The sequence below is a fragment of the Microcaecilia unicolor genome, chromosome 3 (genome assembly GCF_901765095.1).
Source record: "Microcaecilia unicolor chromosome 3, aMicUni1.1, whole genome shotgun sequence".
Classification (NCBI taxonomy): Eukaryota; Metazoa; Chordata; class Amphibia; order Gymnophiona; family Siphonopidae; genus Microcaecilia; species Microcaecilia unicolor.
The window spans coordinates 212,542,142-212,566,501 of record NC_044033.1 but is presented as its reverse complement, the minus strand read 5'-3'; the positions used below and the strand labels follow the sequence as shown (position 1 = coordinate 212,566,501).

Here is a 24,360-nt window from a genome sequence, read left to right as displayed (position 1 = left end):
GCGTGACCGTATTGGATTCCTAGCCGGACCATGTGTTGGAAAAAAGAATGGTCATATACGTTAGGGCCATAGACATTAAGCAGAAAAACTTCCTGCCCCATTATATTTAATTGTAAGAGTATGTATCTGCCATCTTTATCTTTGCAAATTAGCTTTGATGTGCATTGCAAATGTTTATGTATTAGGATTGCCACTCCTCCTCTTTTACCACCGGAGGACGCAAAGTGACACTCTCCCACCCAGCGCTGTTTAAGCTTTTGATGCTCTGCGTCTGTTAATTTGGTTTCTTGAAGGCATGCTATTCCAGCCTGGTGGCGCTGCAACGCTGTCAAGATTTTTGTGCGTTTTATGGGGGAAGAGATACCAGACACATTCCACGATATCAATCTGGGGGCTGGTAGCTTAGCCATCACCTAAATCAACCCGGTTACATAAATGGTGTAATTCTTGTTTTCTTAGGACCCCCGGGTGCCCAGCCTTCACCCAGCAGTCCTGTGTCTGTAACAACAATGGCCTTTGATTAGCTCTCCCTAGTCTCACATTCTTACCTACCCTGGCACGGCAACAAAGTGTACCCAATGTTTGCTCTCCCACAGGGCCTCGTTGTGGAAATGGCACCTGCTCCTTCCCACTGAACTCCATCACCCAATTTAAATAACAATTAAGTTTGTATCTTTCCCCTATTCCCTCCCCATCCCATAATACAGATCTTATCTCAGCTCGTCCCTTCCCTCCTTCTTCTCCCAACCCCCCCCTCTAGCCCAACCCTCTTCCCTACATTATTCCCCATTTAATCGTACCTAGGCCTCCTTCACCAGACGCAACCTGAAATAAGTCGCGCCTGGTGTGGGATCAATGGATGCCAGTAAAGCCCCGCTCTCCGTCAAACCTAATTAACTTTAACAAATTTCCGAACTTCCCTCCACCCACTCCAAGCACTCAACCAACCAGGTAATACATCTCTTGTCTAGCTCGGTGTGTCTGCGAGCTAGGTGTCTCTAATGTACACCTTTTTATTGTTCCAGTCCTGGTTTTGGCTCTCAATTATCTGAGTGCTTCCAGTCTTACATATTGTGCCAATTCTCTCCAAAAAAGACTTGTCTGTTCAAACCAGTGTTACAGCTGCTCAACAAAGTTCCAACAGATAACTTTTCATTCTCGAATGGTATAATCCCACATATACTTGCGTGTTCCTCTGACCTCTCCATACAGACCCGCAGCAAAAGATGTTTTGGTCAGTCCGCTGGCCCTGTAACTTGTTTATTCAGCCATTCCGCAGCTACCTCTGGTTTAGTGAAGACTTTCCAAACCCCATTTTCCATTATTTTTAAAGTAGCTGGGTACTGCAACATAAATCTGTATTTCTTGTCCACCAGGCCTGTGCAAACTGTCGAGAATGCCCGTCGCTGCGCTGCCAGGGCCGCTGAGTAATCCTGGAAAACGCGAATTAAAGCGCCATCATATTTAGTGGTACAGTGGGGGAAATAAGTATTTGATCCCTTGCTGATTTTGTAAGTTTGCCCACTGACAAAGACATGAGCAGCCCATAATTGAAGGGTAGGTTATTGGTAACAGTGAGAGATAGCACATCACAAATTAAATCCGGAAAATCACATTGTGGAAAGTATATGAATTTATTTGCATTCTGCAGAGGGAAATAAGTATTTGATCCCTCTGGCAAACAAGACCTAATACTTGGTGGCAAAACCCTTGTTGGCAAGCACAGCGGTCAGACGTCTTCTGTAGTTGATGATGAGGTTTGCACACATGTCAGGAGGAATTTTGGTCCACTCCTCTTTGCAGATCATCTCTAAATCATTAAGAGTTCTGGGCTGTCGCTTGGCAACTCGCAGCTTCAGCTCCCTCCATAAGTTTTCAATGGGATTAAGGTCTGGTGACTGGCTAGGCCACTCCATGACCCTAATGTGCTTCTTCCTGAGCCACTCCTTTGTTGCCTTGGCTGTATGTTTTGGGTCATTGTCGTGCTGGAAGACCCAGCCACGACCCATTTTTAAGGCCCTGGCGGAGGGAAGGAGGTTGTCACTCAGAATTGTACGGTACATGGCCCCATCCATTCTCCCATTGATGCGGTGAAGTAGTCCTGTGCCCTTAGCAGAGAAACACCCCCAAAACATAACATTTCCACCTCCATGCTTGACAGTGGGGACGGTGTTCTTTGGGTCATAGGCAGCATTTCTCTTCCTCCAAACACGGCGAGTTGAGTTCATGCCAAAGAGCTCAATTTTTGTCTCATCTGACCACAGCACCTTCTCCCAATCACTCTCGGCATCATCCAGGTGTTCACTGGCAAACTTCAGACGGGCCGTCACATGTGCCTTCCGGAGCAGGGGGACCTTGCGGGCACTGCAGGATTGCAATCCGTTATGTCGTAATGTGTTACCAATGGTTTTCGTGGTGACAGTGGTCCCAGCTGCCTTGAGATCATTGACAAGTTCCCCCCTTGTAGTTGTAGGCTGATTTCTAACCTTCCTCATGATCAAGGATACCCCACGAGGTGAGATTTTGCGTGGAGCCCCAGATCTTTGTCGATTGACAGTCATTTTGTACTTCTTCCATTTTCTTACTATGGCACCAACAGTTGTCTCCTTCTCGCCCAGCGTCTTACTGATGGTTTTGTAGCCCATTCCAGCCTTGTGCAGGTGTATGATCTTGTCCCTGACATCCTTAGACAGCTCCTTGCTCTTGGCCATTTTGTAGAGGTTAGAGTCTGACTGATTCACTGAGTCTGTGGACAGGTGTCTTTCATACAGGTGACCATTGCCGACAGCTGTCTGTCATGCAGGTAACGAGTTGATTTGGAGCATCTACCTGGTCTGTAGGGGCCAGATCTCTTACTGGTTGGTGGGGGATCAAATACTTATTTCCCTCTGCAGAATGCAAATAAATTCATATACTTTCCACAATGTGATTTTCCGGATTTAATTTGTGATGTGCTATCTCTCACTGTTACCAATAACCTACCCTTCAATTATGGGCTGCTCATGTCTTTGTCAGTGGGCAAACTTACAAAATCAGCAAGGGATCAAATACTTATTTCCCCCACTGTATCTCTGCTCCCTTTGTATGTTCGTAAAACGGCAGCCTTCTGTGAGTAGTCATGAAATTTTGCTATGACTACCCTAGGGCGTTGCTCTCTCACTGGTCTAGGCCCCACTCGATGGACTCGCTCCAGTCGGATCGGTCTCCCTTCTCCCGCTTCAGGAAAGGTCGCCTGTAGCCAAGTTTCAAGCGTAGGCTTTAGATTGGCATCTGACAAGGATTCTGCGAAGCCCACAAAGCGAAGGTTGTCTCGCCTGGATCGGTTCTCCAAATCCTCTATTCTTTCTGAGTATTCGTGCACCATGCGGGTCAGGCGTTCCAGCTCACCAGAATGTTCCTGGTGCCCCTCCTCCACCTCAGCCACTCGGGCCTCCAGCTCCCCCGTGCGTCGCGAAAGCTCTGAGGTCACCGCCGCTATGCCCGCTATTTGTGTTGATAGTTGGTCAAATTGTGGAGCTAATGCCCGCACAACCGCCTCTGTGAGTTCCGGAATGAGCGCTTCTGCATTCTGGCAGGGGGGAGAAGGCGTCGGCGAAACCGGCGCCATATTGGATTCGCTAGCTCTTACTTTATCCTCCTTTTTCTTTCCACTTTTCGCCGTTTGAGCCATCAAAGATCTCGTAATATACTTGTCCATATGATAAGAAGATGCTTTTGTGCAGTTTTAGGTGTTCTCAAGGGTGGAGGTCGCCGAGGAAGTTGATTTTCGAGCGAGGCTTTGAGCAGCTAGAGTGAAACACGTCCTCTGCCGCTCACTGCATCACGTGACCTTCAATAAAATATATTTAAACATAAAAACAGCAAGTCAAGTGCTCCGTGTGCCAAAATAAAATGAAGGCATTTGAAAGCAGTAAAACTTTGAGAGTGAGCTTGTAGTTTGAAACCGAAACACTCTCGAACTTTTACTGCTCGCAAAAGCCTTTGTTCTATTTCGGTGCACGGAGCATTTGACTTGCTTTTATATATTGATGATGACAAATTCCTGATGCAGGCCTAGTCGGCTGAAACACAGCTGTGTCAAGTCTTGTTCATCCTTTAATAAACTGTTTTATTATCCGGAGCGTCGTCCTCTGATTCTTGAGTTACCTTCGCTGATCTGCTAGGTACTGTACATTCTTGCGGAGATTTGTTTCTTCTGTGTATACATCGACCTTCCCTTTGGAATGAAGGTTCTGCATGTTATCTCATGCATATTCATTGTGGTTATCAGGGGCGTAGCCAGACGACAGATTTTGGGTGGTCCAGGGCAAGAAGTGGGTGGGCACCAAGTGTTCTCCCCCCCCTCCACTGCCAAAAAAATATCTCAGCTGGCGGGGAAAACGCTTCTTTCCACCTTGGCAGTCTGCAGCAGGCATGTGCTGAATACTGAGCATGTGCAGGTGCCGGTATCGTGGGGAGTAGCGTTTTCGTTACCATCAGGGGGAAGTTTTCAGCTGGCGGAGCTTGGGATCCCCACCAGCTACTGCTAAATGTGTGCTACTGTTGGGTGGGCCTGAGCCCTAAGTGGGCGGACCCCTGCCCACCCAGGCCCACCAGTGGCTACGCCACTGGTGGGTATCTTGAAAATCCACATAAGAGTATCCCTAGTGGGTCCATCTTGCCCAGTATCCTGCTTGTGGCAAGATTTCATTCTACTATCTCAGGGATACAAAGGGCTAGGGCAGACCCCAGGACTGGGTTGAGAATCGTTGACCTAAAGGGAAACACTGGAAGTACTTCCTAGACTGATTTCAACCGAGTTTGGCTAAGCAGAATGACCTTTCAAAGTTGTTTCTAAACACTTCCTCAAAATACCAGTGAATTAGTGTTCATTAACTCTCTAACCAACTACTTATGTATTTATGTAAAGCAGAAAACAAGACCTCGTAAAACTGTGGCAAAAAAACAACAACAAAGGACTTGTTAAATCACAGTAGTCCAGAGATAACCTTGTGCAGAGCTAAAACAGTAATCGTTGGTCAGAAAACCCTCCATACTGTGTAAAGTGTCAGAAAGTCATAAAGCAAAGCAATCTTCATAACGTTAAGCATAGTGCTGTGCAAAAAATAATGAAAGACGCGTATCTTGATAGAAGTGCTTAGTCGAATGTCGAGTCACGCAATTTTAGCGGAAAAAAGTAACAGTGGTCCCGACGGGGACCCATTTCGCTTCCAGCTCCTTCCTGGAGACACACCGCGTTACCAATCTGTAAATAAAAGTTCAACATCCATTTTGGTACGCTGATGTTGACTGGATGTTGAACTTTTATTTACAGATTGGTAACGCGGTGTGTCTCCAGGAAGAAGCTGGAAGCGAAGTGGGTCCCCGTCGGGACCACTGTTACTTTTTTCCGCTAAAATTGCGTGACTCGACATTCGACTAAGCACTTCTATCAAGATACGCGTCTTTCATTATTTTTTGCACAGCACTATGCTTAACATTATGAAGATTGCTTTGCTTTATAACTTTCTGACTCGTTATACAATATGGAGGTTTTTTTGACCAACCATTACTGTTTTAGCTCTGCTCAAGGTTGTCTCTGGACTATTGTGATTTAACAAGTCCTTTGTTTTTTTGCCACAGTTTTATGAGGTCTTGTTTACTCCTTTACATAAATACATAAGTAGTTGGCTAGAGAGTTTACGAACACTAATTCACTGGTATTTTGTGGCAGTTTTACCTATTTTTTTTTAAGTGACTTGGATCTGGGTTTTGCATATTGCATTGTTTCTAAACACTTAACATTTTCTTTCAGACTGCCCTTCAGTGTAATTTGTGTGAATTAATGAGTCCCTTTCTGTCCTTTCTTGCTTGCAGAGATGGTGACACTGGCTCTGGGCTCTCACACCCTCTGAAAAAGGGAGGCACCATAGGATCCAGCATGCTCTCCTCCTCCTCCTTGCTCTTCATTCTTACCTTCCTTGTTCCTGCAAGAGTTGGTGGGGAGGAGCCCGAAGAGCCGCACTTTGATCCTGGTGAGTTGGTGGCAGTAGTGGGATTGGACTCTGGGGTCTGCGGGTGTCAGAACGTTTTGAGTTTTATTTATTTATTTATTTGTAGCATTTATACCCCACTCTTTCCCGCTCAATAGCAAGTTCAGTGCGGCTTACAATGTATTTGTACAAAGTATAATAGAGATAACACTGTGTATGGGTACAAAGTATCCTAGAGGTAACATAATGAATGGGTACAGAGTTACACATAGATAACACAATTGTATAGGGAAGGGTAAGAGGGAGAGATGTGAGGGGAAGGAATGAATTATGGTAGTATTAGTGGTGTAGTTTAGATTTGTGAATTAAGTTGGGTCGTTTGGGTAAGCTTGTTGGAAGAGGTATGTTTTCAACAGCTTTCGGAATGGTAGATGTTCGTTGGTTGTTCGGATGTGTCTTGGTATGGCGTTCCAGAGTTGGCTGCCTATTACGGAGAAGTTGGACGCGTAGTAGGTTTTGTATTTGAGACCTTTGCAGTTGGGAAGGTGAAGATTGAGATATGTACGAGAAGATTTGGACCCGTTCCTGGCTGGCAGGTCGATTAGATTGGTCATGTAACTTGGAGGATCTTGTAGATCATTGTGTGGACTTTGAAGTTTATTCGCTCTTTGATAGGGAGCCAGTGGAGTTTTTCACGGAGTGGAGTTGCACTTTCAAATCGTGATTTACCAAAAATGAGTCTGGTTGCCGTGTTTTGGGCGGTTTGGAGTTCCTTCAAGATTTGGGCTGTGCAACCAATGAAGATGCTATTGCAGTAGTCAGCGTGGGTGAGTACTGTGGATTGTACCAGATTGTGGAATGTTGTTTGGGGGAGGAATGGTTTTACTCTTTTCAGTACCCACATCATGTTGAACATCTTCTTCTTCATGTTAGCACTAGGCTGTCTACATAGGAAAATGTGGTGGAAGTGGTGGAATTTGAACCTGGATGGCCCTGGAACTGTGGGTTTCATAGCTCTGGGCTACTACTACTACTATTTAGCATTCTCGATACGAAGCTGTGACAAGGAGACAGTTTGAGGCAGCAGTAGGATTGGACTCTGTGTCTGTGAGAGTGTTGTTAGCACAAGGTTATTGCACAGAGAAAGTTTGTGGAGGTGGTGGGATTGGAACCTGGATGTGGGCATGTCGTAGTTCTGGGCTTGTGATGCTAGGCTGTGAGATGGAGACAATTTGAGGTGCCAGTGAGATTGAACCCTGTGTCTGCAAGTGTGAGAGCATCGAGTCGTTAGCACTGATCTGTTGCACAGAGAAAGTTGGCGGAGGTGGTGGGATTGGAACCTGGATGTGCAGGTTTCGCAGCTCTGGGCTTGCAATGCTAGTTTATGACACAGAATTTGAGATAGAACATTGAGAGCTGGTGAGAAATTGAATTAGAACCTGGGTCTGTGACTCACTGTTCTTTGTCACTGATCAGAAGGTTCTTTGTTTTATCCTCAGCTGATTTAATAAGATTAAAAGAAGTATTGTGTAATATTTCCATACATATTTTTCTAGGGCCAGAAATGTGGGTTAGTACATAAGTACATAAGTACATAAGTAGTGCCATACTGGGAAAGACCAAAGGTCCATCTAGCCCAGCATCCTGTCACCGACAGTGGCCAATCCAGGTCAAGGGCACCTGGCACGCTCCCCAAACGTAAAAACATTCCAGACAAGTTATACCTAAAATGAGGAATTTTTCCAGTCCATTTAATAGCGGTCTATGGACTTGTCCTTTAGGAATCTATCTAACCCCTTTTTAAACTCCGTCAAGCTAACCGCCCGTACCACGTTCTCCGGCAATGAATTCCAGAGTCTAATTACACGTTGGGTGAAGAAAAATTTTCTCCGATTCGTTTTAAATTTACCACACTGTAGCTTCAACTCATGCCCTCTAGTCCTAGTATTTTTGGATAGCGTGAACAGTCGCTTCACATCCACCCGATCCATTCCACTCATTATTTTATACACTTCTATCATATCTCCCCTCAGCCGTCTCTTCTCCAAGCTGAAAAGCCCTAGCCTTCTCAGCCTCTCTTCATAGGAAAGTCGTCCCATCCCCACTATCATTTTCGTCGCCCTTCGCTGTACCTTTTCCAATTCTACTATATCTTTTTTGAGATACGGAGACCAGTACTGAACACAATACTCCAGGTGCGGTCGCACCATGGAGCGATACAACGGCATTATAACATCCGCACACCTGGACTCCATACCCTTCTTAATAACACCCAACATTCTATTCGCTTTCCTAGCCGCAGCAGCACACTGAGCAGAAGGTTTCAGCGTATCATCGATGACGACACCCAGATCCCTTTCTTGATCCGTAACTCCTAACGCGGAACCTTGCAAGACGTAGCTATAATTCGGGTTCCTCTTACCCACATACATCACTTTGCACTTGTCAACATTGAACTTCATCTGCCACTTGCACGCCCATTCTCCCAGTCTCGCAAGGTCCTCCTGTAATCGTTCACATTCCTCCTGCGACTTGACGACCCTGAATAATTTTGTGTCATCGGCGAATTTAATTACCTCACTAGTTATTCCCATCTCTAGGTCATTTATAAATACATTAAAAAGCAACGGACCCAGCACAGACCCCTGCGGGACCCCACTAACTACCCTCCTCCACTGAGAATACTGGCCACGCAATCCTACTCTCTGCTTCCTATCTTTCAACCAGTTTCTGAATTTATTTATTTATTTTACAAATTTGAACCCGCTTACTCCTAGGCAGTTTACATAATAAAACGTACACAATATTTAAAAACATGCAAACTTCTAATACAGCCTTAAAATAACAGGGCCAATATCACCCATCCAGCTCTCATCAGAGACACACCACCCATCACGCTCTGCATTCCCCTTGCTCCTTTCCCCAGTCTGTGGTGCCACCGTTCTGCCCCCAAGCCCGGTCCAGACACAGAGAGCCCCTTCATTAGGTCTCTGTTTGCGTTCCCTTGCAGCAATGTGGGGGTTAAGTCAATGGCCTCAGCTTGGAGGAATGCTCTCCCTTTCTTCCCATCCCCACTGCAGCTGTGACAGGTGGGTGTGAGTGTGATTCCTAAGGCCCATCCTCTCTAAACTGTGAAAGAAGAGGCTTGGGGAGATCCCAGGACTGGGCACTGGGCTGGCAGGTAGAGGGAGAGAGGGAATGGGGGGAGGGGGATAGGGGTAGGATGCTCCCAGAGAAATAGACACAATGCAGACAGCTACACAAACACAGGCCATCAGGCACATGTGCAAGCATAGAAATTAGCAAAAACTGACTGGACTAGTGAGCTATACACAAACACATGAGACCGTCCCTGCTGAATTGAGCTTACATTCTAGTCAAGACAGACCAACAGGACTAATAAGGGATTGGAGCATTTTATTTATTACTAGCCGTTGAGCCCGTTAAAACGGGCTAATGGGTTGCCGACGCCGGCCTGTCTCTTCGCTATTCAACTTACATCTCTGGAGCAGGCAGATCAGCTGAGCTCCCGTCGGCCTTCCTTCTCTGCCTGTGTCCCGCCCTCGTGTGACGTAACGTCGGCGAGGGCGGGACACAGGCAGGGAAGGAAGGCCAACGGCAGCTCAGCTGATCTGCCTGCTCCGGAGATGTAAGTTGAATAGCGAAGAGATGGGCCGGGTGGAGGGGTGGTGGCGGCGGCGACTCTGGGGGGGGGGGGGGGACCAGTGGCGGCGACCTCGGGGGGGGGAGGGGGAGCGGTGGTGACCGCGGCGGTTCCATCCCCTTCACGCAGTTTCCCTCTCTGTCCCATCCCCCGTCATCACGTATTGACGCGGGGGGCGGGACAGAGAGGGAAGTGTACTGCGCATTTGCGAGTACGGTCACTCGCCGTTTATATGTTTGATGTGTATTAAACAGGTGAATAGGGGTTAAGAGTTAAAAGGTGGGCTTTTAGCTTGGATTTGAATAGGACCAGGGATGGAGCATGACGTACCGATTTGGGGAAGTCTATTCCAGGTGTACGGCGCTGCCAGAGGGAAGGAACGGGGTCTGGAGTTGGCAGTGGAGGAGAAGGGTACAGATAAGAGAGACTTGTCAAATGAGCGGAGTTTTTGGAGAGAGGTGTAGGGAGAGATGAGAGGTACTTCCTCGGGAAGTCATTAAGAGGAGTTTGAACTGTATACAGAAATGGATAGGGAGCCAATGGAGCGCAGGGCTGCTGAGGGGGGGGGGGGGGGCAGGGGGGACAAAATTCCCCAGGCCCGGGCCTCCAAGGGGGGCCTGGTGCCGGGGTCAGGCCTCCGGTGCTGCAGTCCCCGGTCTCACCTGCCTGCCCTCGTCTCCGTCCGCCACCGGGCCTCCTGCATTTAAAATAGCAGCACCTTAGCTCCGTTTGGATAGACAGATCGCCTCCCTTCGGGCCTTCCCTCACTGTGTCCTGCCATCGTCTGATGTAACTTCCGGTTCCCGTGTCGGCGGGGGGGTGATGGCGTTGTTGTGGGCGGCCTTGCCCCAAGCCCGGCTTAGTCTCTCGGCGGCCCTGATGGAGCGACTTGAGGAGAGGGGTTATGTGAGTTTGGCGACACTGGCAGAAGAGCAATCGCATAAGGGAGGGGAGGTGGAAAAGGTACAGTGTGATAAACTCATGACACCGCCCCCCCCCCCCCCACCTTTTCTCTCTGTCTGGCAGCCCTCTGCCGCTATGCCCTGGGAATGCAGGACCGGACGATCCTGGATGACGACATCATAGCCTCTAGTGCCTGGTCCGACTCCACCGAAGCCAAACACAGCAGGTAGGAGGAAATGGAATGGGAGGGGGAAGGGGGGAGAGGGAGGATTAAGGAAATCGAGGAAATGAGGATGTTGCCATAATAATCAGCAGTGGGGGCGGGTTTGGTTGGGTCTTCTTCCTGCAGGTTGGACAGCAGTGATGGAGATGGAGCCTGGTGCCCTGCGAGTCCTGTTTTTCCCTACAACACTGAGTTCCTCCAGATTGATCTACGGCGTCTCCACTTTATCACGCTGGTGGGGACCCAGGGCCGGCACGCGGGGGGCCATGGCAAGGAGTTTGCTCGCACGTACCAGCTGAAGTACAGTCGGGATGGTATGAAATGGATGAACTGGAAGGATCGTTGGGGAAATGAGGTAAGGAGGGGAGGAGGCGGGGATAAGGTGTGAAGTAGCTGTTAATAGGGAAACAGCACCACCTAGTGGTAGCATAGAGCACTGTCAACACTGTTAGTGTATTTACCACCTAATACTCATATATGGCAGTCGGCATTTGATTAAACACCGTCTGCCGTGGGTTTTTTATACTTGGATATTCAGCAGCAGTATCCAGATATATAGATGAATGCTACCACTGTTTACTTAGTGATGATTTTCAGTCTGCTAACCAGATAGCTAGCCAGTTAAAACAAGTCCCATTTGGAGGTGTACTTATGTACCTATGCTTGCTAAAAGGGAAGTACTGCCAGGCTACCATAGTAGTTCCCTACCCCAGTGTGCGTCATTTCTGGTGCTGCAAAAATATTTCAATTTTTGTAACGCCGGTGTGTACCCAGCGGTAATTGGGCAGTGCTGTGTGCTGCCCAGTTACTACTACTACTACTACTACTATTTAAGATTTCTAAAGCGCTACCAGGGTTACGCAGCGCTGTACAATTCAAACATAGAAGGACAGTCCCTGCTCAAGGAGCTTACAATCTAAAAGAATTGAAAATACTGGGTATTGTGATGGATAACCATCTGTCCCCGGAAAAGCATTCACAATTAGTGATTAAAAGGATATTTGGTGTATTAAAAAGTTAGGCAAATTTGCCATTGCTTTAATAAGGATAATTTGAGATTGATGATGCAATCCTTTGTTTTATCTCAGTTAGATTATTTCAATTTATTTATTAAGATTTATTTACCGCTTTTTTGAAGAAATTCACTTAAGCTGGTGTACAATAAGAATAAATCAAACATGAGCAAAAGACAATTACAGCAGTAAAAATATTCAAATAGCAATACAAAGTATGGCATGGTATATTACAAACAATGGAAAAACAAAAAGGAGGTGAAATCCCTCACAAAAACGTGAGATATAAGGCAAAAAAGTGAGGAGAATGAATGAGGATACCAAGAAAATTGTTTATTCGCATAAAAAATGGTATCCTCATTCATTCTCCTCACTTTTTTGCCTTATATTACAAACAATGCCAACATAATACAACATTTTAATTGATAATGAAGGGTAAAGCAAAGATGTAACATATAAGGGGCCCTTTTAATGAGCTGCGTAGGCTCCTACATGCGCCCAATGAGTTACCACCCGGCTAACTGCATGGCCCTTGTGGTAATTTCATTTTTGACGCGTGTCCGCTACGTGCGCCGGAAAATATTTTTATTTTCTGGCGAGCAGGCGGTAATTGGCATTTTTTACGCACATAGACCATTACCGCCCGGTTACCAAGTGAGACCTTACTGCTAGGTCATGACTTTTGGTAAGGTCTCAGACCCAAAATGGATGCGCGGCAATTTTCATTTTGCTGCACGTCCATTTTCGCCACAAAAATTTTAAAAAGGCATTTTTTTAGAGGTGCGCTGAAAAATGATTCTGTGCGTGCCCAAAACACGTGTCTACACTACCGCAGGCCATTTTTCAGCCCACCTTTGTAAAAGGGTTCCATAGATACAGTAGGTAAGAGAGTAAGAGAAGTTAGAAAATAAGGTGATTGATCTAAAGAAAGTTGCACATGAGGTCAGAGAGATGGTTAAATGTTATCTCAGCAAGGGTAGGAGTGGATAAACATGTTTTTTTTTTTTTAATTTATTGCATAGACATGTTTATTTAATGCATTTGGACCCCACATTTTCCATCCTTGTGGTAGGTTCAATGTGGCTTAACAGTTTACATGTTACCAGGGGCGTAGCCAGACCTCAGTGGGAGGGGGGTCCAGAGCCCAAGGTGGGGGGGCACATTTTAGCCCGGCAACCCCCCCCCCCCCCCCCCCCCCCGCCGCCATAACGTGCAGGACGTCAGGACTCACAGCACAGATCAGCGATCGCGCCGGAGACCGGCGCTGAAGAAGACTAAGGTTGGCGGGGGTTGGGGACCCCCGTCAGCAAAGGTACCTTGCAGCAGCGGGTCAAAAGTGTAGAGAGCGAGGACTAAATCTGTGGGGGCCCATGCCCCCGTGGTCCCACCTAGCTATGCCCCTGCATGTTACTGATTGCACCAGTATGGTAAAGAAGAGGTTACAGACTGCTGAAAATATAGCAGCTAGATTGATTTTATCCAAATCTAAGTACGAAAGAGTGACCCCACTGTATGTCGAATCACATTGGTTTCCGGTTGAAGCGAGGGGAATTTTTAAACTATATACTTTTGATTTTATTTGCTATTATATGGAATAGTACCTGAATATCGGAATTTTATTTCCATTTTTATAGAAGGTTGGTAGGAAAAAGTTCAGATTGGACGTTCCCTTCTCCAAGAGGGGCGCGATATAAGATGCTATAAGCTGCTGCCTTACCATATTTGTCAGCCAAACGGTGGAATTGTTATACCAATCCAAAGATGTTTTGTATTTGAGAGAGGTTTTGGGTAAAAACTGATGAACTGGCACTTTCTGTTATTTCTAAATGGTAATTTCCTGGTACGTCCAGCTTTCTTGCTATGTAAATCACACTGAACTCTTTTGGGTATGTTGCGATTCACAGGAAGTAAATCAAAGCGGCTGATGGTGGCTGGACAGGAGTGACTGTAGCTGGGAATGGCTGGTCACACCGGGCCAGTACTATGACTGTTGTTTCTGACTGTGGCCCGGATGTGACACACCCCACCTCCAGTATTTCACAGTTGTCTTATGACCTCTTATAACACCTTCTTGAAACACCTTTCCAGGTCATCGCAGGCAATGACAATACACACGAGGTGGTGCTGAAGGACCTGGGCCCTCCCATCATCGCCCGCTATGTTCGTTTCTACCCCATGGCGGACCGGTTGATGAGTGTCTGTCTTCGGGTGGAACTCTACGGCTGTTTGTGGCAAGGTGAGGACTCCTCCCTGGGAAACTATCCTGAGTGTCTTGTCTCCCTCGGAACCTGGCTTAGCTCTGTGATAATACTTGTGACAGTGACTCTGAATATGAAAGTTTTGTTTTTTTTATTAACTTTTATTTTACATTCAGTCGTTACAACTAAATTGTCAGAAAAAAGCAAATATCATAAAGTGAATTCACAATTTAAGGAAATAAATCATATTCTTTTAGACCACAATATAAAGTCGAGGCAAGATACAAGGAAAAATTTTTTAAGGAGTATATATAACAAATAATGTCCTAGGAGCGGTGGCACGCAATATTCTTACAGCTGGATATCAGTGATAAACCTATTGAACATTCAGGTTTGAGTTCCACTATTCTCTCTAGAGCTAATGAAAAGTTTCATTTTGAGGGGATCAAGAAACATATAAGTTACTGAATCAAAAGATACAATGCAGCGACATGGAAATTTTAACACAAATAAAGCACCTAAAGCCACTACTCTAGGCCTAAGCCTCATAAATTCTCGTCTCCGCAATTGAGTCTCTTTATTTAAATCCGGGTAAATACGAACTTGTTCCCCCAGAAATTTTTCATTTAAATGTCTAAAATACAGTTTGAAAACATAATTTCTATCAAGTTCCATCGCAAATGAAACCAAAAGGGTTGTTCTTTCTGTCACAGTGTCCAATGAATTCTCCAAAAGGTCCGTCTGAATATGAAAGTTACTGTGCATTTGTGCGAGAGAGAGTGTGAAGTCTTTTTTTTTTTTTTTTTTTTTTTTTTTGTCTGTGTGTGTGTGTTTTTTCTTGTATCTGACACTCTCTTCTCCTATTTCTTTCCTCCCCCTCCTCGGTCTTAGATGGTCTTCAGGCATACACCTCCCCAGTAGGCCAAATCATGAAGCTATCCTCTGAGTCCATCAATCTGAATGACTCCACCTATGACGGATTCACCGTCTCCACGTAAGAGCTGTCTGCCTCCCCTTACCTGCACTGGCCCCTCCCCCTCACTTGTATCTGTTTCCCCCTGTTGGCAGTGACGTGACCTGTGATTCACCCCTTACCGCTCTTCCCCCTCCTACCCCAGGCTGCAGTATGGTGGCCTGGGCCAGCTGACAGACGGCATTGTGGGCGCGGACAACTTTATGCACATGAAAGAACAGCGGGTGTGGCCGGGTTACGACTACGTGGGTTGGAGAAATGACAGCTTTGGAAAGGGCTTCCTAGAAATGGAATTTGCCTTCGACCAACTGAGGGAATTCACCTACATGAAGGTAAGTGAGTGGCTGGTTGCATGCCTTCATCCGCATGTGTGTCTTTATGTACAGGCCAACGCAAAATAAATTAGGGGAATTTTCAGCAATCGCAAAAGACTTTGATTATCAAACAACAAAAGAAAGCTGACAATCAATTATAAATTTATCTAACAGCACAATGACTGTTAAAAAGCATATCGCTATCTGTGATAACATAATACGCCATTTTGCGTGCAAGAAAATTGCTAAAAATTAAATATATGGTAACTTGCAGATTTTTAGCTCTTTAACAGCATCACAGTTCCTCTGAAGAAGCTTGAAATAAGTGAAACGGAGATCTCCGTCAGGACTTTGAGATTCAAGCTAAGCTCCTGCTTTTTTTTTTAATATGTTATGAAGATGATTTGGAAGTCTTCATAAAAAATTGTTTTTGGTGTACATTACTTATTAAAAACAATTAAGGAAGGTTTTTTTAATGACCAATGATGATAGGATAAGTACATAAAAGTGTTGCCATACTAGGACAGACCAAAGGCCGATCAAGCCCAGTATCCTGTTTCCAACAGTGGCCAATCCGGGTTCCCAAAACAGTAAAATAGATTTGGCAAGATCCCAGAACAGTAAAATAGATTTTATACTGCTTATCCTAGAAATAAGCAGTGGATTTTCCCCAAGTCCATCTTAATATTGGTGTATGGACTTTGCTTTTAGGAAGTTATCCAAACCTTTTTTTCAAAACCCTGCTAAGCTAACTGCTTTTACCACATTCTCCAGGAACTAATTCCAGAGTTTAATTACAGTCATTTCTGACACAATGCAATAATCAAAGTGTCATAGCAGATTTTTGAGGTCTTTTTCCTGCTTATTTATGTTAAACAGATTTTTAATAGTCATTGTACTGTTAGATAAATTTGTAACTGATTTTCAGCTTTGTTTTGGTCTTTATGTACAGAGCATTGTGTTTCTTTCTTGGTATGTTTGTGAATCTGTGGGATCTCACTTTATCGAGGTGGCTGTTTCATGGGTAGTGTCCCTCTATGCGCATACCATGACAGTAATGGACCTAAACCAAGATATGTGGGGTATGATCTCAATCTTTCAAATTTACTGCTAACGCTTGCCATCATACTTGCATTATGCCAAAGAGAGTTTCCTTCTTGAGTAATATGTGTAGGTAACCTATCCAGGTGTGTTTTCAAATTCTTTTTGATCAAGACAGTGGCACCTAAAACAATGGGCAAAAAAAGAGGTGGAAAGGTCCCTCACACAAATGTGAGCAACAAACAAAAAAGTGAGGTGAACTCAAGGAGGATGTCAAGAAGTCTTTAATTGTAATTAGCATAAAACCAATCCGACACGGCCGTGTTTCGGTACAAAAGGCCTGCCACAGGGGTCAAGTGAATCTCTTGTGTTGTGACGACAAAATTTAACCATCCTGGTTGTCAAACCTCTGTGAGATCCACTTGACCCCTGTGGCAGGCCTTTTGTGCCGAAACACGGCCTTGTCGGGTCGGTTTTATGTTTCTTAGAAATAAAGACTTCTTGACATCCTCCTTGAGTTCACCTCACTTTTTTGTTTGTTACCCAAAACAATGGGAAATATTTTTGTATCTCTATGCCACGTTTTCTTGCTTTCTCTTTGCATTTTCTGGTACTTGAGGGTCTTCCCTCTCGCCATATGATCCACAGAGAATAATAACTTCATATTGGGAACTATGTTCAATGCAGTTCTTGTGTTGTTTTTCTTTTCCCCCCCCCCCCCCTCTTCCCACTGTGTCTGGGTTTCTTGCATTGAGCTTATTATTGGTCAGCATATGACTGTTTAGATGATCACAACTTCATTTTCCACAATTCTGTCAGGGTCGGGATCCCATTGTTTTTCTACTGTTGCAGTGTTCTGTCCTCATAACATGTTCACATGCATTACTAGTCAGCCAGCTAAAGCAGCCACCCAACTTTCTCGAGGAAGGCTCTGTTTTTCTTGAATTTCAATTGTCTATTGCAAGATTAGCTGGAACTCGGAAAGTTGTGTGTGAAGAATGTGTTGATTTTGTTGCACAGATGGAACAATGTAGAGAATAAAACTGAAGAAGCTAATAAGTTTGTTTATTTAAAACACGTATAGACCGCTTTATCCTAAGTGGTGTAAAGGGGAAGTGAGGTGAACAGAGAGTCCACTTTCCAAGAGAGGAAAAGAGGCAGAGCTGGATGGCAAGTACTGAACTAAAATGGAGATTTCTGGGGGGGGGGGGGGGGGGGGGGGTGCAAGAAGATGACCAAGGAGATTCGTTTAACAGGGGATGGCAGGAGCATGCTTGGCCTATTATCTGGTCTGAAGCCAGTAGGTGGAGCTTGTTGCCATATCAATTATATTGTTTTGGGTGTACCAAGATGGCAGCTGCTGCATTGGTGAGAATGAAAACCTCCTCTGGTGGAGTGGCTTCAGCCTTGTGATGTCACACTGTCTCCTGTTAATCAAACCTCCTTGAAGAAGACCCACAAAGCTACCGGGCAAGGAAAGGGACCAACAGGATCGGTCCTTGGGCTTAAGGCACTGTGCATGTCACTAAGGGCGCTGACACAAGCATCTGCCAGGACTCCAGTGGGTTACATGCAGGGGCCAATCTGTGAAAGCACAGATTGTAAGGACCCTCAGCTCAAGCAGTGACAGCCAGCTTAGGCAACATGCTGGAATTTCAAATATAAAAACAAATGGAGATTATATACACGTTACTGTGTGGGACTGAACAAGCAATGCTGAGTTTACATACTTTCCAGTGGATAAGCTTTGCTGCCTTGTGCCTTTATGTACAAAGATTTTCTGGCAGCAGCATACCACATGTATTTCTCGTTATGTGTTTTGACTGTCTCATTCTCTCTCTCTCTCTCTCTCTCTCTCTCTCTCTCTTTTTCTAGAGCTCTTACAGGTTGGTAACCCATTTCCCTGTTTGGTTCTCCACCTGCAGGTGCATTGCAATAATATTCACACTCACGGGGTGCAGGCTTTCCGCCACGTGGACTGTTTCTTCAGACGCGGCCTTCATTTGCCTTGGGAGCTTGATCCTATAGGATTCCCACTGGTGCTCGACACCCGGGACCCCAGTGCTCGCACCATCACTGTTCCGCTGCAGGGGAGGAGCGGCCGCTTCCTTCGCTGTCACTTTTATTTCTCGGATGCTTGGCTGCTCTTCAGCGAGATCTCCTTCCTGTCAGGTGATGTTATGGCAGGAGACCTGCCTTTGTTTCAGGCACTGTTAAAGGAGACCTGTCCTGTCCTAGGCTAAAGGTTACTTTTAACTCTTTCTGCAGATGTGGTTGGCTCTTCTGATGTGACCGAGACTAGCCAGTGGCTCCCTCGGCCAACACTTGGGGAAAACTTGAACCCTCCACGACTGGTGGAGCCTGGATCCACACAGGGCATGGAAGTAGAAGATCACGCTGGTGGCTCGAACCTCACAGGCTCTGGTGAGGGGTGGGGAGCAGAGTATTATGCCTGGAAGGGGATGAGAGTTGAGCTGATGATTTTACTCAGAGATCAGAAATGGAAGATCTTATTAAGAAGCAAAGCTTTTTTTGTGTGCGTTCTGGCACTTATTTTTCCCCTCTTCCCCATCTCCCGCCTCTCTCCTGTGGCCACGCTGCTTTTCCTAATGAGCAGAAGCAGTGCCACGGGCACAGCAAGGAGTAGCAGGTACGGGGCTGCAGCGCTAGGACACGCCTTGTCGTCTCTGCCAATCCCCTGCCCCGGAACAGGAAGTTGACGTCAGAAGGGCAGGGGATCGGCAGAGCCGACAATGCGTGTCTGAGCCGTATGGCCTTGCGCCTTTTACTTCTTGATTTTCCTGCTGCTGCTGCTGGTTGGGAGAAGCAGCAGTGGCTCTAGGAGAGTTACTGGGTGGGGAGGAGAGGGGACAAGGGGAGAAATCAAATACTGGATGAGGAGAGAGGGGGGACAAGGGGAGAAATACTGGATGAGGAGAGGGGGGGGGGACAAGGAGAGAAATACTGGATGAGGAGAGAGGGGGGACAAGGGGAGAAATGCTGATGGGGAGAGAATGAGGCAAGGAGAGAGATGCTGGATGGAGAGCGAGGGCAAAGAGACATGCTGGATGGGGGAAGAGGGGACAAAGGGGAGAAATACTGGATGGGGGGAGAGGGGACAAGGAGAGAAATTCTGGAAGTTTGGATAGTAAGAAAGACCTAATTTTGGCTAAAGGCAGACAATAAAAGCAAAGAAAGCTGAAAGGAAAAGGAAAGAAAACTGACAAACAAGAAATCCTGGCAATAGAGTTAAGAGAAGATTAGGAAAGTAGAAACCAGAGACTTGGACTAACACAAATGAAAAGAAGTACATGGCCAGACAACAAAGGTAGAAAAAAGAATTTTATTTTTATTTTAAGATAAAATCGTGCGGTAGCTGTGCTAATATTTTTGTTTGTTTTATTTGTAGTTGTTAATTTGTAATGTAGTGAATGGAATATTTGAAATGTATGTGTATTTTTATAGCAAGAGGGAAATATTTTTGTTTCTCTGGTGTTATCCTACATGCCAGAGTCTGGTTTGGGGTGGGGGGGTTCAGCTGATTTTTTTTTTTTTGTCTACATATTAGTTTATGGTCAAGCTTATGGGTTCTTTTGTTGGGCCTAAGGACTTGTGTACTATTTTCAATGATACCTATTTACATGCTCCATGGCTGGTAAAATGGGTGTGGCTACTGTGGATGTGGCTACTGTAGGGGTGGAGCCATAGATAGTAACCCTGCCTTTAAGGTTGGCACTGTATGAGTATTGGCACCTTTTTCCTACAAAAAAAGCATCGGTAAGAAGTACCATGGAGCATATTGACCATGGAAAGAACGCAACATATACCAGTCTTCCCACTCATAATATGGGCCCCAGGCAGTGGCGTTTCAACGCTGGCTGACACCCCGGGCTGATCGCCGATGTGCCCCCCCCCCCGGGGGCAGCGCCGCTGGGGGGGGGGGGGGGGGTGCTGCGGCGCGTGCCTGTTGCCTCCGAGTTCGCATGTGTTCACTGCTCCCTCTGCCCCGGAACAGAAAGTAACCTGTTCCGGGGCAGAGGGAGCAGTGAACACATGCGAACTCAGAGACAGGGCGACAGGCGCGCGCCGCGGCACCCCCCCAGTGGCGTGCACCCAGGGCAGACCGCCCCCACCGCCCCCCCCCCCCTTGGTACGCCACTGGCCCCAGGTCAGCAGGAGCAGGCCAAGCCCAGTTTCTACAAGTCTCTATAAGAAGAAAGAGAAACCACAAGCTCCAATGTGCACTGGGACAGAACCAAGGCCAGAGCCATCTGCTCCTGCTGGTCTGAGCCCATTCATCTACCTTTCCTCTGACTGTTGTGATGTTGCAGCCAAATTAGTACTTGGGGGAGGTTGGGCAGATTGGGTTACCGCATATTGGGCAAAACTACTCTTGGTGAAGGTCAGCCTCACTTGTATTTAAGAACCTAAATGGTTTGGCTCATGAATATTGAAATCATGTTGTAAGCTGTTGCATTCCGTCGGTAAATGAACATTTTTCGTCATTGCCTACGGCTTCCTTTATCAATTTCAGAGTAGAGAATGACACAGGGACAAAGTTTGTCCCCGTCCCTGTGGGTTCTGTCTCCGTCCTCGCCCCGTCCCCACAGGTTCTGTTCCTGTCCCTGCCCCGTGGGCTCTGTCCTCATCTACAGAAGCCTTGAACACTTATGATATTATATTTAAATCTTTTTATTAAAGTATAAAAAGGAACAACCTGCTGTATAATTGTTGTGTATAAATTACAAATAGAAAACAGAAATAACAGTGAGCAGCTATAATAACCCTCCTTCCCACCACCACCCTCTACCCTTCCAACTAGAAAATGACACGGGGACAGTTTGTTCCCGTTCATGTGGGCTCTGTCCCCAGCCCTGCCCCATCCCCGCGGTTACTGCAGTTCCTCGTTCCCGTGTCATTCTCTTTTTCAGAGCACAAGAAAGCGGTTGGAATTCTTTCCCATGTATAGTGAGGGATATTAATTCTTCTAGAGAATTCCAAAAGGTTTTCAAAACCTGGCTTACCTGCCAATATCCATTAGAATGACTCTGAGATTGTAGTATTTTTAAAATCTGAAATAAGTTCTTGAATTAAGATACAATAACTGTGGCTTGTTAGTTTTCATTGGATTATTGTGGAGATCATCTGATCTGCTTTGAACCAGAGTTTAATTTAATTTAAATTAAAATGGGGAACTGATGGTTGGGACTGGAAGACCTTTTGCCGTTGCTCTGTCTTTATGTTGTTCAATCAACCCGCAGATCTGGACCCCAAGGTCAACCTTCCCATAGCCAAGGATGAGAGCAGCAACACCTCTATCCTGATTGGCTGCTTGGTGCTAATAATCCTGCTCCTATTGGTGGTGATCTTCCTCATCCTTTGGAGACAATACTGGAGGAACCTGCTGGGGAAGGTAAATGGTTAAAGGGGGGGGGGAGGGACAAGTTTAGCACTAATAGATGTGTGTAGGGGGATATAGGTACCAGCATAGCAGAAAGTGTGGCAGAGCAGGAGTGAGGTGCATTAGCATGACTGGGAATGTGAGTTGTAGCCCTAGAATAGCAAGAGGTGCAGCAGGGCAGGAATGTGGTGCATTCACAGAGCGCTATGTGAGTATCTCAGTACTGGAATAGCAGGGAGTGTTGTGGGGCAAGAATGAGGTGCATTGGCAAATTGTTAGTGGGGATCTCGGTACTGGAATAGAGAGAGGTGCTATGGGGCAAGAATGAGGTGCATTGGCAAATGGGATGTGGGATTTTAGTACCAAAACAGAAGGGGGTGCTGTAGAACACGAATGAGGTGTGTTGCCTGGCAAAAGGGCGTGAGTTTCAGTGGTTGAATAGTGGAGTACGTTGTGGGGAAGGAGTGAGATGCATTGATACAGTGGTGGAAATAAGTATTTGATCCCTTGCTGATTTTGTAAGTTTGCCCACTGACAAAGACATGAGCAGCCCATAATTGAAGGGTAGGTTATTGGTAACAGTGAGAGATAGCACATCACAAATTAAATCCGGAAAATCACATTGTGGAAAGTATATGAATTTATTTGCATTCTGCAGAGGGAAATAAGTATTTGATCCCCCACCAACCAGTAAGAGATCTGGCCCCTACAGACCAGGTAGATGCTCCAAATCAACTCGTTACCTGCATGACAGACAGCTGTCGGCAATGGTCACCTGTATGAAAGACACCTGTCCACAGACTCAGTGAATCAGTCAGACTCTAACCTCTACAAAATGGCCAAGAGCAAGGAGCTGTCTAAGGATGTCAGGGACAAGATCATACACCTGCACAAGGCTGGAATGGGCTACAAAACCATCAGTAAGACGCTGGGCGAGAAGGAGACAACTGTTGGTGCCATAGTAAGAAAATGGAAGAAGTACAAATGACTGTCAATCGACAAAGATCTGGGGCTCCACGCAAAATCTCACCTCGTGGGGTATCCTTGATCATGAGGAAGGTTAGAAATCAGCCTACAACTACAAGGGGGGAACTTGTCAATGATCTCAAGGCAGCTGGGACCACTGTCACCACGAAAACCATTGGTAACACATTACGACATAACGGATTGCAATCCTGCAGTGCCCGCAAGGTCCCCCTGCTCCGGAAGGCACATGTGACGGCCCGTCTGAAGTTTGCCAGTGAACACCTGGATGATGCCGAGAGTGATTGGGAGAAGGTGCTGTGGTCAGATGAGACAAAAATTGAGCTCTTTGGCATGAACTCAACTCGCCGTGTATGGAGGAAGAGAAATGCTGCCTATGACCCAAAGAACACCGTCCCCACTGTCAAGCATGGAGGTGGAAATGTTATGTTTTGGGGGTGTTTCTCTGCTAAGGGCACAGGACTACTTCACCGCATCAATGGGAGAATGGATGGGGCCATGTACCGTACAATTCTGAGTGACAACCTCCTTCCCTCCGCCAGGGCCTTAAAAATGGGTCGTGGCTGGGTCTTCCAGCACGACAATGACCCAAAACATACAGCCAAGGCAACAAAGGAGTGGCTCAGGAAGAAGCACATTAGGGTCATGGAGTGGCCTAGCCAGTCACCAGACCTTAATCCCATTGAAAACTTATGGAGGGAGCTGAAGCTGCGAGTTGCCAAGCGACAGCCCAGAACTCTTAATGATTTAGAGATGATCTGCAAAGAGGAGTGGACCAAAATTCCTCCTGACATGTGTGCAAACCTCATCATCAACTACAGAAGACGTCTGACCGCTGTGCTTGCCAACAAGGGTTTTGCCACCAAGTATTAGGTCTTGTTTGCCAGAGGGATTAAATACTTATTTCCCTCTGCAGAATGCAAATAAATTCATATACTTTCCACAATGTGATTTTCCGGATTTAATTTGTGATGTGCTATCTCTCACTGTTACCAATAACCTACCCTTCAATTATGGGCTGCTCATGTCTTTGTCAGTGGGCAAACTTACAAAATCAGCAAGGGATCAAATACTTATTTCCACCACTGTATATCTGGGGGTGTACTCGGTATGACAATAATGGGGGGGGGGTACTTGGGTCATTTATCCCTTCATGCCAGCTCATCTCTTCCCATCTTGAAGGCCCAACGTCGTATGTCTGAGGAAGATCTGACTGTCCACCTCTCTGTCCCTGGGGACACCATTGTCATCAACAATACCCAGAATTCCCTGGGCCATGTCCGACCCTCCAACCGCTACGAGCGTATTAGCTGTGGGGAAACGGAGTACCAGGAACCCAGCCGAGCCCGCATGAAGTTGCCTGAGCTCCCTACTGGTTCAGAGAATTCAGGTAAGGGGACGGGGGGGAGAGATGGGGCTGAGGCCGGTGCCTTTAGCAAAAGCAGGAGTTACAGATCTGTAGATGCAACAGGGTAAAACCAAGGCTGACTTGGACTGTCCCAGCTGACCTGGAGTCAGCTGCTGACTTTACAGGTGTTTTTCCCACATCCATCACCCCTTTCTGTCCACCCCAATCATTTCCTTTCGTCCTCTCATGTATGTTTGTGTGCGTGTGTGTGTTTATGGATGGGATAATGTAAACATGCAACATTTTCCATGTTAGCTTGTTGGTAT

The 24,360-nt window shown here is 46.2% G+C and overlaps 1 protein-coding gene across 3 annotated transcripts in view; it reads left to right on the top strand.

Annotated features, from left to right (window-relative positions):
- Window positions 1–24,360, top strand: part of DDR1 (discoidin domain receptor tyrosine kinase 1) — a 68,573-nt gene that overhangs the window by 25,868 nt on the left and 18,345 nt on the right. For 2 of the 3 annotated variants that reach the window (XM_030197411.1, XM_030197409.1), the window contains exons 2-11: window positions 5,857–6,014; window positions 10,663–10,765; window positions 10,889–11,117; window positions 13,864–14,011; window positions 14,865–14,967; window positions 15,092–15,278; window positions 18,227–18,473; window positions 18,570–18,725; window positions 21,563–21,714; window positions 23,869–24,076. In XM_030197411.1, the coding sequence (XP_030053271.1) occupies window positions 5,921–6,014; window positions 10,663–10,765; window positions 10,889–11,117; window positions 13,864–14,011; window positions 14,865–14,967; window positions 15,092–15,278; window positions 18,227–18,473; window positions 18,570–18,725; window positions 21,563–21,714; window positions 23,869–24,076 (1,627 nt within the window). In that variant the 5' untranslated portion in view covers window positions 5,857–5,920. The remainder of the gene's footprint in view (window positions 1–5,856; window positions 6,015–10,662; window positions 10,766–10,888; window positions 11,118–13,863; window positions 14,012–14,864; window positions 14,968–15,091; window positions 15,279–18,226; window positions 18,474–18,569; window positions 18,726–21,562; window positions 21,715–23,868; window positions 24,077–24,360) is intronic. The other variant, XM_030197410.1, reaches the window with a different exon arrangement.